Source organism: Bufo gargarizans, chromosome 2, assembly GCF_014858855.1.
Source record: "Bufo gargarizans isolate SCDJY-AF-19 chromosome 2, ASM1485885v1, whole genome shotgun sequence".
NCBI lineage: Eukaryota > Metazoa > Chordata > Amphibia > Anura > Bufonidae > Bufo > Bufo gargarizans.
Genome location: NC_058081.1, coordinates 456313182 through 456327244, shown reverse-complemented (window position 1 = coordinate 456327244; position 14063 = coordinate 456313182). Strand labels below are relative to the sequence as shown.

At 39.7% G+C, this 14063-nt stretch overlaps 1 protein-coding gene across 1 annotated transcript in view; it reads right to left on the bottom strand.

Moving 5' to 3' along the window:
- The window catches only part of LOC122926437 (protocadherin gamma-C5-like), an 82092-nt gene extending 68262 nt beyond the window's left edge, over window positions 1-13830 (bottom strand). The window contains 3 exon segments of the mRNA XM_044277814.1: window positions 11384-12754; window positions 12756-13562; window positions 13564-13830. Coding sequence (XP_044133749.1) covers window positions 11384-12754; window positions 12756-13562; window positions 13564-13830 — 2445 coding nt within the window.
- Window positions 13831-14063: the final 233 nt, after the last annotated feature.

The following is a 14063-nucleotide window of genomic DNA, read 5'->3' as shown; positions in this document are numbered from 1 at the left end:
GACAATGACCCCAAACACACCTCCAGGCTGTGTAAGAGCTATTTGACCATGAAGGAGAGTGATGGGGTGCTGCGCCAGATGACCTGGCCTCCACAGTCACCGGACCTGAACCCAATCGAGATGGTTTGGGGTGAGCTGGACCGCAGAGTGAAGGCAAAAGGGCCACAAGTGCTAAGCATCTCTGGGAACTCCTTCAAGACTGTTGGAAGACCATTTCAGGTGACTACCTCTTGAAGCTCATCAAGAGAATGCCAAGAGTGTGCAAGACAGTAATCAAAGCAAAAGGTGGCTACTTTGAAGAACCTAGAATATGACATATTTTCAGTTGTTTCACACTTTTTTGTTATGTTTATAATTCCACATGTGTTAATTCATAGTTTTGATACCTTCAGAGTGAATCTACAATTTTCATAGTCATGAAAATAAAGAAAACTCTTTAAATGAGAAGGTGTGTCCAAACTTTTGGTCTGTACTGTATGTGTCATCCACAGATCCCCCATAGTAGTGTCATCCACAGATCCCTCCCCATAACAGTATCATCCACAGATACCCCCCATAATAGTGTCATGCACAGATCCCCCATAACAATGCCATCCACAGATCTCCCATAACAGTGCCATCCACAGATCCCCCAAAACAGTGCGTCATCCACAGATCCCCTCCATAACAGTGCGTCATCCATAGATCCCCTCCATAACAGTGTCATCCATAGATCCCCTCCATAACAGTGTCATCCACAGATCCCCCATAATAGTGTCATCCACAGATCCCCCATAACAGTGCCATCCACTCATCCCCCATAACAGTGCATCATCCACAGATCCCCTCCATAACAGTGTCATCCACAGATCCCCCATAATAGTGTCATCCACAGACCACCATTAGTTTAAAACCAACCAAAAGCACACCTTTTGGTTCAAAATATTTTTTACTTATTTTCCTCCTCAAAAACCTAGGTGTGTCTTATGGGCAGGTGCGTTTTATAGGGCGAAAAATATGGTAATTTATTGAACTTTAAACTGCTACTAAACCCAGAATCCAAACAAAGAAAAAAGAAAACCTAAAAAAGTTACATAATCTCCTTGTGTGTCTTTGTTTTGGTTTTGCCGGTATCACAATTGCAGACCATGAAAAATAAACTAGAAAAGCAGCACATTGTTATCTCAGACTTCAGCCGTGATTTCTCCTCCGCTTTCTCCTCCTCTGATGCTAGTGTTCGTGACCCAGGAAGTTTAAGAAGACGGGGCTGGATTTAGTCTAGATAATCTTTGTCCACACAGTAAGCATGGTCATTTTGTTGGAAGGAATCCCCTAGTTACTAATAGTGCCAAATAGATTTGGTAGCATCTCCAAACATAGTACCAGCTGTAGTATATGTACATAGTAGTACCCATAGTCCATACAGCTGAATAGCTAATCTGCCCAGTTACACAATGGTAATTTTTCAGCAGCTTTAGGCTACTTTCACACTTGCGTTCGGGGCTCCGCTTGTGAGTTCCGTTTAAAGGCTCTCACAAGCGGCCCCGAACGGATCCGTCCAGCCCTAATGCATTCTGAGTGCATGCGGATCCGCTCACAATGCATCAGTCTGGCAGCGTTTGGCATCCGCTCAGCAGGCGGACACCTGAACGCTGCTTGCAGCGTTCGGGTGTCCGCCTGGCCGTGCGGAGGCAAACGGATCCGTCCAGACTTACAATGGAAGTCAACGGGGACGGATCCGTTTGAATTTGACACTATATGGCTCAATTTTCAAACGGATCCGTCCCCCATTGACTTTCAATGTAAAGTCAAAACGGATCCGTTTGCATTATCATGAACAAAAAAATAAATAAAAATTTTGTTCATGGTAATGCAAATGGATCCGTTCTGAACGGATCTAAGCGTTTGCATTATAGGTGCGGATCCGTCTGTGCAGATACCAGACGGATCCGCACCTAAACGCAGGTGTGAAAGTAGCCTTAGAATGTTGAGTACCATGTGGAAGTACAGTTGTGTTCAAAATAATAGCAGTCAGACATCACTAACCTGATCAATTACTGTTTTTGGTAGAAATGATAATTCTACATGGCAAATATATTACTAGCATGTGTAGTAGAGTAATAGAAATCCAACTGACCCAACAGTCATGACATGCATGCTGCTGATTCTGTGTAATTCAATCACTAATTGAAAGGTACATGTTCAAAATAATAGCAGTGTGGAGTTCAATAAGTGAGGTCATTTATTCTTTGAAAAACAGGTGGCAATTATTGCCCTTATTTAAGGAAGGAAGGCAGCAAATGTTGTACATGCTGGTTACAGTGCATTTCTCTCTGAAATTCAGAGGAAAAAGGGTTGTTCCAGACATTGTTCAGAAAAACAGCGTACCTTGATTATAAAGTTGATTGGAGAGGGTAAAACATATAAAGAAGTGTAGAAAATGATAGGCTGCTCAACTAAAATGATTGCAAATGCTTTAAAATGGCAACCAAAGAAAAACAAGGAGAAGAAAGAGAAAAACTACCATTCAAATGGATAGAAGTATAGCCAAAATGACGAGGACTCAGCCAACAATCAGCTCCAGGAAGATCAAAGAAGGTCTAAAGTTCCCTGTGAGTACTGTTACAATTAGAAGACACCTATGTGAAGCCAATCTATCAGCAAGAAGCCCCCCCAAAGTCCCACTGTTGAAAAAAACTCATGTGCTGAAGAGGTTACAATTTGCCAAAAAGCACATTGACTGGCCTAAAGAGACACTTTGTGGACCTATGAAAGTAAGATTGTTCTTTTTGGGTCTAGTGGCCGGAGACAGTTTGTCAGACGACCCCCAAACATTGAGTTCAAGCCAGAGTACACTGTGAAGACAGTGAAGCATGGTGGTACAAGCATCATGATATGGGGATGTTTCTCATACTAAGGTATTGGGCCTATTTATCGCATACCAGGGATCATGGATCTGTTTGAATACATCAGAATACTTGAAGAGGTCATGCTGCCTTATGCTGAAGAGGAAATGCCCTTGAAATGGGTGTTACAACAAGACAACAACCCCAAACACACCAGTAAACGTGCAACATCTTGGTTTCAGACCAACAAGATTGACTTTATGGAGTGGGCAGCCCAATTCCCGGATCTTTATCCAATCGAAAACTTGTGGGGTGACATAAAAAATGCAGTTTCTGAGGCAAAACCAAGAAATAGAGAAGAACTGTGGAATGTAGTCCAATCATCCTGGGCTGGAATACCTGTTCACAGGAGCCAGAAGTTGGTTGAGTCCATGCAACACAGATGTACAGCAGTTCTCAGAAACAGTGGTTATACAAGTATTAGTTAAGTGATTCAAAGGAGAGCAAATTTCAGTTTATATAGTGAATGTTTGAGTTTGTAAAGACGAATACAAACACTGCAATTTTTTTGAACAGTCTAATATTAACTTTTCTTCAATTTATTTTTGAGGAACAACATAAATTTGATATATTTGTCTTCATGTTTTGATTTAGAATAGAATGTGTAGTGTTCCCAATGCATTTGTGTGTATAAGGCCCCATGCACACGGCCGTGTTTCACAGCCGTGTGCGGGCCGTGGAACCGCGGCCTGGATCCCTCCTGAGAGCAGGAGCGCATGGCGTCACTGGTTGCTATGACGCCGTGCGCTCCCTGCTGCCGGCACAGTACAGTAATACACTGGTATAGATCATACCAGTGTACTACTGTATTGCGGCGGCAGCAGGGAGCGCACGGCGTCATAGCAACCAGTGACGCCGTGCGCTCCTGCTCTCAGGAGGGATCCAGGCCGCGGTTCCACGGCCCGCACACGGCTGTGAACTGTAAGCTGGAGACCAAACTACATAAATAGTTTATATGCATGGTTGTCTTGATATTATATTTACGAATATAGTGTATACAGAATATATATTAATATACAGTTGCAAGAAAAAGTATGTGAACCCTTTGGAATGATATGGATTTCTGCACAAATTGGTCATAAAATGTGACCTGATCTTTATCTAAGTCACAACAATAGACAATCGCAGTCTGCTTAAACTAATAACACACAAATAATTAAATGTTATCATGTTTTTATTGAACACACCATGTAAACATTCACAGTGCAGGTGGAAAAAGTATGTGAACCCCTAGACTAATGACATCTCCAAGAGCTAATTGGAGTGAGGTGTCAGCCAACTGGAGTCCAATCAATGAGATGAGATTAGAGGTGTTGGTTACAGCTGCCATGCCCTATAAAAAACACACACCAGTTCTGGGTTTGCTTTTCACAAGAAGTATTGCCTGATGTGAATGATGCCTCGCACAAAAGAGCTCTCAGAAGACCTACGATTATGAATTGTTGACTTGCATAAAGCTGAAAGGGTTAAAAAGTATCTCCAAAAGCCTTGCTGTTCATCAGTCCACGGTAAGACAAATTGTCTATAAATGTTAGAAAGTTCAGCACTGCTGCTACTCTCCCTAGGAGTGGTCGTCTTGTAAAGATGACTGCAAGAGCACAGCGCAGACTGCTCAATGAGGTGAAGAAGAATCCTAGAGTGTCAGCTAAAGACTTACAAAAGTCTCTGGCATATGCTAACATCCCTGTTAGCGAATCTACGATACGTAAAACACTAAACAAGAATGGATTTCATGGGAGGATACCACAGAGGAAGCCACTGCTGTCCAAAAAAAACATTGCTGCACATTTACAGTTTGCACAAGAGCACCTGGATGTTCCACAGCAGTACTGGCAAAATATTCTTTGGACAGATGAAGCAAAAGTTGAGTTGTTTGGAAGAAACACACAGCACTATGTGTGGAGAAAAAGAGGCACAGCACACCAACATCAAAACCTCATCCCAACTGTGAAGTATGGTGGTGGGGGCATCATGGTTTGGGGCTGCTTTGCTGCGTCAGGGCCTGGACGGATTGCTATAATCGAAGGAAAAATAAATTCCCAAGTTTATCAAGACATTTTGCAGGAGAACTTAAGGCCATCTGTCCACCAGCTGAAGTTCAACAGAAGATGGGTGTTGCAACAGGACAATGACCCAAAGCATAGAAGTAAATCAACAACAGAATGGCTTAAACAGAAGAAAATACGCCTTCTGGAGTGGCCCAGTCAGAGTCCTGACCTCAACCCAATTGAGATGCTGTGGCATGATCTCAAGAAAGCGATTCGCACTAGACATCCCAAGAATATTGCAGAACTGAAATAGTTCTGTAAAGAGGAAAGGTCAAGAATTACTCCTGACCGTTGTACATGTCTGATCCGCAACTACAGGAAACGTTTGGTTGAAGTTATTGCTACCAAAGGAGGTTCAACCAGTTATTAAATCCAAGGGTTCACATACTTTTTCCACCTGCGCTGTGAATGTTTACATGGTGTGTTCAATAAAAATATGGTAACATTTAATTCTTTGTGCGTTATTAGTTTAAGCAGACTGTGATTGTCTATTGTTGTGACTTAGATGAAGATCAGATCACATTTTATGACCAATTTGTGCATAAATCCATATCATTCCAAAGGGTTCACATACTTTTTCTTGCAACTGTATATACCAAATATGGCCTCCATTGCAGAAGTTGTTGCACCACTTTCACAAATTGCTGAATTTCAAATTTCCCTTCATTTAAAGATGTGCTGCGGTGGCCCTCAGTCATGCCATTACTAGGGATGGCTGTGAATGCTTTTAAGTACCGACAGCTTAAAAGCTTGTTGGTTTGCTGCCCTGTAGCCTTTCAAAAGCTTTATTAAATGCCCAAACATCGAACTCGAACCCAAACTTTTCGGGCAAAGTTCAGGTTCGGGTCCGGGTACAGTTTACAGTTCGGGTTCACTCAACACTACGCCTCACTACCAAATAATGCCATAGCTAGGTAGTTTTGCCTTTCAAGATCCTGGGAAAGTTGGGTTACAACCATGTGGAGCTGTAATAGACTGCATAATACCAAATCTATATACCAAATAAATTTCCTTATTCACTCCTAAATAGTGCCATCATTTGGCATATTTCCCTTTCAGGGTCCTAGGACAGCTGGGTTACTACTATGAGGAACTGTAATGGACTGCAGAATACTAAATGTACCAAGAAAAATCCCTCTCCTCACTCCTAAATAGTGCCATATCTTGGCAGATTTGCCTTTCTGGGTCCTGGTAAAGCTGGGTTATTTGCATAATGTAAGGGTAACATTATCCAGGTAGTGTGTACATATCCATAAGACTTGTAATCCAGCTTTCCCACACTGATGGTTGTCAGATACAGTGACAGTGACAGTGACAAATCCTTCCTGCCTATATATGCAAACCTGACATTCTGACACCTGGGAAAGCTGGATAGCACATTCTTTAGTGCACTGGTACTGTCTAGTATCCCTGCAGTATAGTGCACATAACCTGATAGCAGCCTGTCTCCAGCTGAAGATGGGGAGGCAGGGAGGAATGAGGCACTTATCTGACTGCAGGAATTCTGCCAAAACTGATTTCTGTAGCAGTTTGAAGATGCCCAAGCAGAATGACAAACTTTCCTTAGTAGATTATGCTTTTTTCTGGCTTTAGTGTCCCTTTAAAGGGAACCTGTCACCTCCTTTTTGCTACTGTCACTGCGGGCAGAATACCATGGTGACAGACATGCTAATTTCACTGCTATTTAACGCTGTTTAATAGCGCATGCCTGAGAGGACTCACGGACTGCCAGAAGAGTCAGACTTATTCATGAGCTCCCCCTCTTCCTGCCTGACATTTGACAGAACTGCCAATCATCTGCAGGTGGATGGGGAGAACAGGAGCTCAAGGATAACGTGACACTTCTTTGAATGCCGTGACTCCTCTTAGTGAGGGCATCATAAAGTAGGGGGCAGTGTGCAGGAGGCAATAGCACACCACAAGCAGTCCAGCGCCACAGCAACTCTGTGTACCAGCTTATGGTGACCTGTACAGTGCTTTATGTCTTAGAAGCAATACTACTAGGGGATAATTCCTCTGTAATATGACATATATTGGGCAATAACTATTTTCACAGATCTGACATCACTGCAATCTTACCATCCTTTGTTAAAACATAGCATATTTTCCTACATGTCATGTGTAAGTTATATTAATATTGGATATTTAATACAGTGACATCTATGAATTGCACAGAAATTGTTGTATGATGTTGCAACTGAAACACGGCGTTGTAGTTCTAGAGCTCTGTCGTATGTTCCAAAAATTACCATAAATATTCATGTGGCGTTTTAGTGAGAATAGCCTTGAAATTGGCTGATGATAAAGGAATCGGATGTGGCTGTCTCAGCAGCTACATCAAGAAATGAATTAATTAAAAATGCTATTTTCCTGAGGCAAAAAAGATAGTAGCAATTTGTTTTTGACCCCTTCAGAAACAATAGAATTTAAAAAAGTAAAAAATGGTTCTAATATACTAACATTTTAGCTTTGGTTCCATTCCAGTGTTAGTAATAACTGGAATCCTTGGCTGTTGTTGTAGTCCAGTACTACTTTGACATCACCATTGTGGCTGGCCATTAATTGTTGCTGTCACATGACTCTGGAGTACATGTCATAGCTGTGCCATGACAACAGGAAGAGGTAGGACCTCCCTAACTGATTGCAGGGGTACCAAGAAATGTAAAAAAATAAATTATATAATTTTTTTTCATTCAGAACAACTTATGCTGGATTTACACTGCCTGATTGTCAGGCAGAATGTCGGGAATGAATGTTCATACAAATGCTTGATCACTGCATGTAAAATGCAGCTCTTTGCCTCCACAGAGGAGCAGACAATTATCGGGAAGAAACAGTTCCTTCCTGATAATTGCCTGCCCCATCAGGCTGTGTAAATGCAGCATGATAATTGGTTTTCAGCAGCTTTATTTGATTTGTGTCTTAAAGATGTAGAATAACAAGACACAAACCTGATCTCATTTGTTTCTAGAGAAGAGAATACATTCCAGTTCTATTTGCTTTCTTATGTGATATTGGTAATGGTCTGCCCGGCTGACACAGGATATACATTACAATGTGAATTCCCAGCTATAAACTGTCCATTTAAATTGTCTTCTTTTGGTGACTATAATCAACTTCCATGGGTGCCAACAACTTCCACTAGATTATGCGTGTGAAAAAAGAATATACCGGTAGATAAAATAAGTTTTTAAATGCAGTGCAGTCAACAGGCAGCATGTTATAAGCAGGAGGAGCTGAGCAGATTGATATACAGCTTTTGTGGGAAAAGATTCACTACTTGTCATTTATAGATTGTCATTTCTGGGTTCAGTTGTACACAGGGGCAGTCTTATCAGTGATTACCACTTACCAGCTATCTCTGTGTACACACTTACATGGGAAATGCTATGAATCCCTGATAATAGCCACATGGGACATTTTGAGCTCAGAAAGAGCAGTGATTCAAATTGTATAAGGTTGCAAGTTTTGCTAAATCTTTTCCAACAAAACCTTATATCAATCTGCTCAGCCTTTCCTGCTCTATAACATGCTTCCCGCACTGCATTTCATGGTGATAGGTTCTCATTAAGGACTGTAGAAAAGGATCTAGAAGCAATAATAGTTGCCATGTCCTGTTGAATACTTACCAACTCTTCAGTTGGTAAAATTGAGGCATATAATACCCTCCCTGGGAACGCCCCTGAGCCCACCAGAAACACCCACTTATGTTTGTGTTAACCCCACCCATTTTGGCCAGGGACAGGGCGGATTTACAAGGACTGTCTCTGAAAATCAGGGGGAGTCCCAGCAAATTCAGACAGTTGTCAACTATGCTGTTGTCATCTTTTCAAAACACAAGCATCGAAACAATTCTAATTAATAAAGTCAAATACCGAATAGAATGTGTAAAATACTGATTGCCGGTTATCTAGTGCTTGTGCAGACATGGTTTGATGTTTAGATGAGGTTATAGTTTGTAAAACAGAATAATTTAACATACTGCATATAAAATCACCTTCTTATTGATTACACTTATTATCGAATACAAATTTATTCTAAAATGGAATCTAGATAGATAGATAGATAGAAATATAGATAGGAGATAGATAGGAGATAGATCGGTACTGTAGATAGATAGAAATATAGATAGACATAATTTGTGGTCATGTTCCACTATGTTATGGATGACAGATTCTGTTGTTGAAATGGATAAATGTATGTATGATTACACTGTACAATTAGCATTACAGAGTTTTTTTTCTCTTATCTATACACACAGGTTTTATACTGGATGAGTATTATGATAATATAACTTCAGTCTAAGCAGTGACATCATCATCATTATCACAGTCAATAATCCATGGTGTGCCATTTCCAAAAAAGGTAGATTATGTTTTCTAATGTCGTACAACCTCTTTGTCATACAGCTAGATCCTAGAATAGACGTGGCCACATGGTCCTAAAGTCTCACCTATATGACCTCAACTGACAAGGAGGCTCAGTCAATGTTTTTTGACAGGCCTAACCTGCCTGCCTGTTCAGGTCCTGATCAATGGTTGCCATAACTTACCCTTGAAACTGTGTAGGGAATAGCTCACCGTAAAGTCTACACGTGCACATATAATGTGCCATTTCCTGTATAGGTTCCTGATTAGTTGATGACAACCATTAATCTGATCTTAATCAGGCTTTACTCTTAGATAAATCCACAAACTGCCTTTCCAGTGTATAGGTGCACTTTAAGAAATATCAGGTATATAAAAACATTTCCATTATTGTAACAACTTACGAGCATCATCAGAAATATGTAAAACAGGATGAAAAAACGATGTTCCACACACTCAATTGACACAAAGGAAATATGAAAATGCTTTATTATGAATGTAAGAAAATGTAGAGCACATATATGATTTTTGTATGACAAAATAAATAAGAATTTCATGAATCATGATGTCTCTTACCCCATTGTTTGGTCTTCAATAGATGCTTGTATGTTAATCTGGACTCACTAAAAACTTTACAAACAAGTCTGGGTCTGTGAGAACAGACCGAAACACATGACATTGTACTTCTGTACGCCTTGTTGATTACATTGTAATTATGGCAATTTTGCTGGTGTGTATTCCTCAAAAAGTCTCTTTCTTATCCAATACAGTACCAACTTTAATAAGGCACTCTAAAAAGTGCTGCAGGTTTATAGACAGAAGATAAAGATACATCAGTCAGTCAGTTGTTTAATCAAGATCCAAAACCCAACAAGATCTGGTGACTTTCATCCTTCTTATTGGCAAGAAGTTTGTTAAGTACAATATTCCAGATTGACAATCCGCAGTGAAAAATCTAATTTTAGACTTCATCTTGGCAAGTATCATTGTCCATAAGGAACATATTTAGCAGTCAGACTTGACACAAATGACTATGGACTGTGAAATATCATTGCTTGGAAAATTCTTGGGACTGATCACATGTAATTCTAACTTAAATAATTATCATGGATGATTGAAGAAAATATTTTATGTGCAGAAGCTATGTGGGATTAAGTCCCTAAACTACTGATTCTGTACGGATCAGATTATCATTTTACCCTTTATCAACTAGATCCATTATTATCTATCTACAGTGACTACACTTCCATTTAGATAATGTAATTCTGTGAATTTCTAGCTTGTAAATTACAGCACAAGACTCAATATGAGTTGCTCAACCTTTAAAAATGTCCCTTACCTTACATTTGTTTAGTAAATTTAGTGAGTATCCACCATTAAGTTAACAAAAGATTGTTAGTATCACCCTTATCCCATCTCGATTTGTCCTTAAAATGTATTTCCTTAGTCTTGTTTAGGCACTTTGATGTTAGAGTAAAATATCTGGAATGCATTCAAAAATTTGGCTTAGACCTTAGGCCTTAGTCCTGTACAAATTCTTTATGTTTTGCTTTACCCTTAATAAGTATGTGAAAATGATCAAGACACTATGTACATCCTGTAAATATATATAGATGTGTGTGTATATATATATATATATATATATATATATATATACATACATACACAACACCTAAATATCTATAAATTAATAAAAAATGTTTTTTTGTTTCATAATTGCTCATATTAAGCTGCACTTGACATGCCAAAAGTTCTGATATTAAATGTCAATATATAGGCCTTGATGTCTACTAAGAACAATGTCACCCAAATGAAAGCTATAGTAGCTTCTAATTTATGTCATGCTGACAATAATTTATTATTAATTTGATTTGACCTGGATTTCTTCTTTTAATGTCAATGTATGCTTCCTGTCTTTCTTAGAGCGGAGACTATGGCGTAATGACCTTTGATGATAAAAATGGACTGTATATATGTTCACCACACTGCTCACAGATGCCATGAACGATGAAATATAGAAAACTTAATGACATTCATCTTGTTTGACTTTGGTTTCAAGTAATGGCAAATACTGGGAGCTCACCTCATTGGAAGCAATGGAGAAGTTAGGATCTGGAACCAGTATTCCCGGGGAGGAGGAGCTAGCAGTGACATGAGGTGGCCTCATAAACATAAACTCACTAATATCTGAGACTGGGGAGAAACATGTTCTGACCCTTCGATTTGATGGGATATTTCCAGCACAATCCACTCGAACTCCTATTATGGTATTGCAAAGGCTGGGGTGTAGCTGAAAAGTTCCATGAAGCTTGGATCCTGCTACCACAGCTTTCTTTTGATTTTGCCGACAACAGAGAGGAAAATTCTTGTTCTCACATTTGTGAATTTTAATTCCAAGGGCTGCCAAACCAATTAGTGAGATGACGGAAATCACAATCAAACAAACAATCAGATACAAGGTGAGACTAGAAATATTCCTTTTTTTGGAATGGTCTTTTACACCCTGGGAAACTTCTAGGTCTTTGTCTTCTAAAGTCATCATCACTGTTACTGAGGTTGATAAACAGGGTTCTCCCGAATCTTTCACAAGTAGAAGGAGTTCATGTACATTAGGATCAACATCTTGGATTGCACGTTTAGTTCTTATTTCACCAGTTCTCATAACAATGCTAAATAGGGTAGGATCTGTTGCTTCAAGTAAGTTATAGGAAAGCCATGCATTCCTTCCTGAATCATGGTCTACTGCAGATAACTTGCTTACCATAACATTTGGGCCAGTAGAACGTGGAATCTTACATTGAGCAACAGAATTGGCTCCAATTACTGGAAATACAACTACTGGAGAATTATCATTTTGATCTAGAACAAAAACATGTACCACAGTCTTATTTCTAAGAGGCGGAGAGCCAGCATCAGAAACTTCTATCTGAAATTGGAAATAATTAATTCTTTCATAATCTAGAGGAAATTTAAGGTAGACCTGTCCATTTTCGGAATTGATATATATATGAGATGAACTGGCATAGTCCTCTTTAGGGTTTTGTAATATGGAATAAGAGAGACGTGAATTCTGGTCCAAGTCTGGGTCCGTGGCAGAAACAGTACAAAGTAACTCACCAGCTTTGTTATTTTCTTCCACAAAGACTTCATAAACCGGTTCAACAAATTGGGGGGTGTTATCGTTTACATCAGAAACTGCAACCGATATAATTTTCACAGTGGAAAGAGGGGGATTCCCCATATCCTTTGCGGTAATGGTTATTTCGTATTCAGAAACACTTTCGCGGTCTAAGTTATCACTTGTAATCAAAGAAAACTGGTGCTCAAAATCTTCCCTGACTGTGAAAGGAAGATTCTTGTCTACTTGGCACTGTACCCTGCCATTATCACCATGATCTCTGTCCTTTATGGTGATTACGGCAACTACTGTCCCAGCTGGTGAGTCTTCTGGGACCTGAACTAGAAAATGCACTTATAGTCATTTCAGGAGTATTGTCATTTACATCAATAATATGGACAATTACACTGCAATGCTCTTCCATAATGGGGCTTCCTTTATCTCTAGCCTCAATATCAATCTCATAAACTGAAATCTCTTCAAAATCTAAATTTCCAAGTACTCGGATTTCACCAGTTTCTGAATTAAGCTGAAAAATATTGCTTAAGGCTTCTGAGTTGTGGCTGCTAAAAAAGTATTCAATTTCTCCATTAGGCCCTTCATCTAAATCTGTGGCATTAAGTTTTATGACTAGAGAGTTTTTAGGGGCATTTTCTTTTAGCTGGACATTATAGGAAGGCTGGTCAAATGCTGGGTGATTATCATTGGCATCTAGGACAATAATTGTGATCTTCATGGTACTCGATCTGCATGGTACCCCACCATCCTCTGCTTTGAGTACCAGATGGTGGACGGCTGTCTGTTCCCTATCCAGAGCCTTTTCCAGAACTAATTCTGGAAATTTGCTACCATCAGTGCGTTTTTTAACAATGAGAGCAAAATTTTCACTTGGGCTAAGATGGTATTCCTGCAATGCATTAGAACCAATATCTGGATCCTGTGCATTTGGAATTAAAAACCTAGCACCGGGGGAAGCCAACTCATTTATTTTTAAAGTCAGCTCTTCACTCTGGAATCGAGGTGAATTATCATTTATATCTAATATCTCAACCTCAATCCTGTACACTTCTACTGGATTCTCTATTGCAAATTTTAGATTTAAAATACATGTAATACTCTGTCCACAAAGCAGCTCCCTGTCTATTCCTGTCATTCACCAATATGGCTCCATTGTTTACATTTATCGAGAAATATTGGGAATCGGAATCAGAAAGTACCTGGAGATTAGCAGCTACTAGTTTTGCCACATCCGTTCCAAGATCCTTAGCGATATTCCCAACAATTTCACCCCTGTTTAGCTCCTCATTGATAGAGTATCGGAACTGTGCATATGTAAGGGTTACAAGCAGCCACAAAGGAAGGAGATGCAGAATTCCTACTTGCAAAACACGGTAACCTGCTGGATGAATCATTGCAGAAAAGCCTTGTCTGAAAGCCGTCCCTTTTCCCCTCAGCACATCTTGAATACAGAGCAGCTAATCCTTTGGAAAAAAAGAAGGATGCAGTCAAGGTTGTTTTGTAATTTCTTTTTCCATCAGACAAGAGAGGCTAAGGTAAAATCTAGCTGGCAACAGAAAGGAAACGAAGGAGGAGCATGTACATAGCAGCCATTGAATTGTATGCAGCACTGCATTGGCTCGAGATA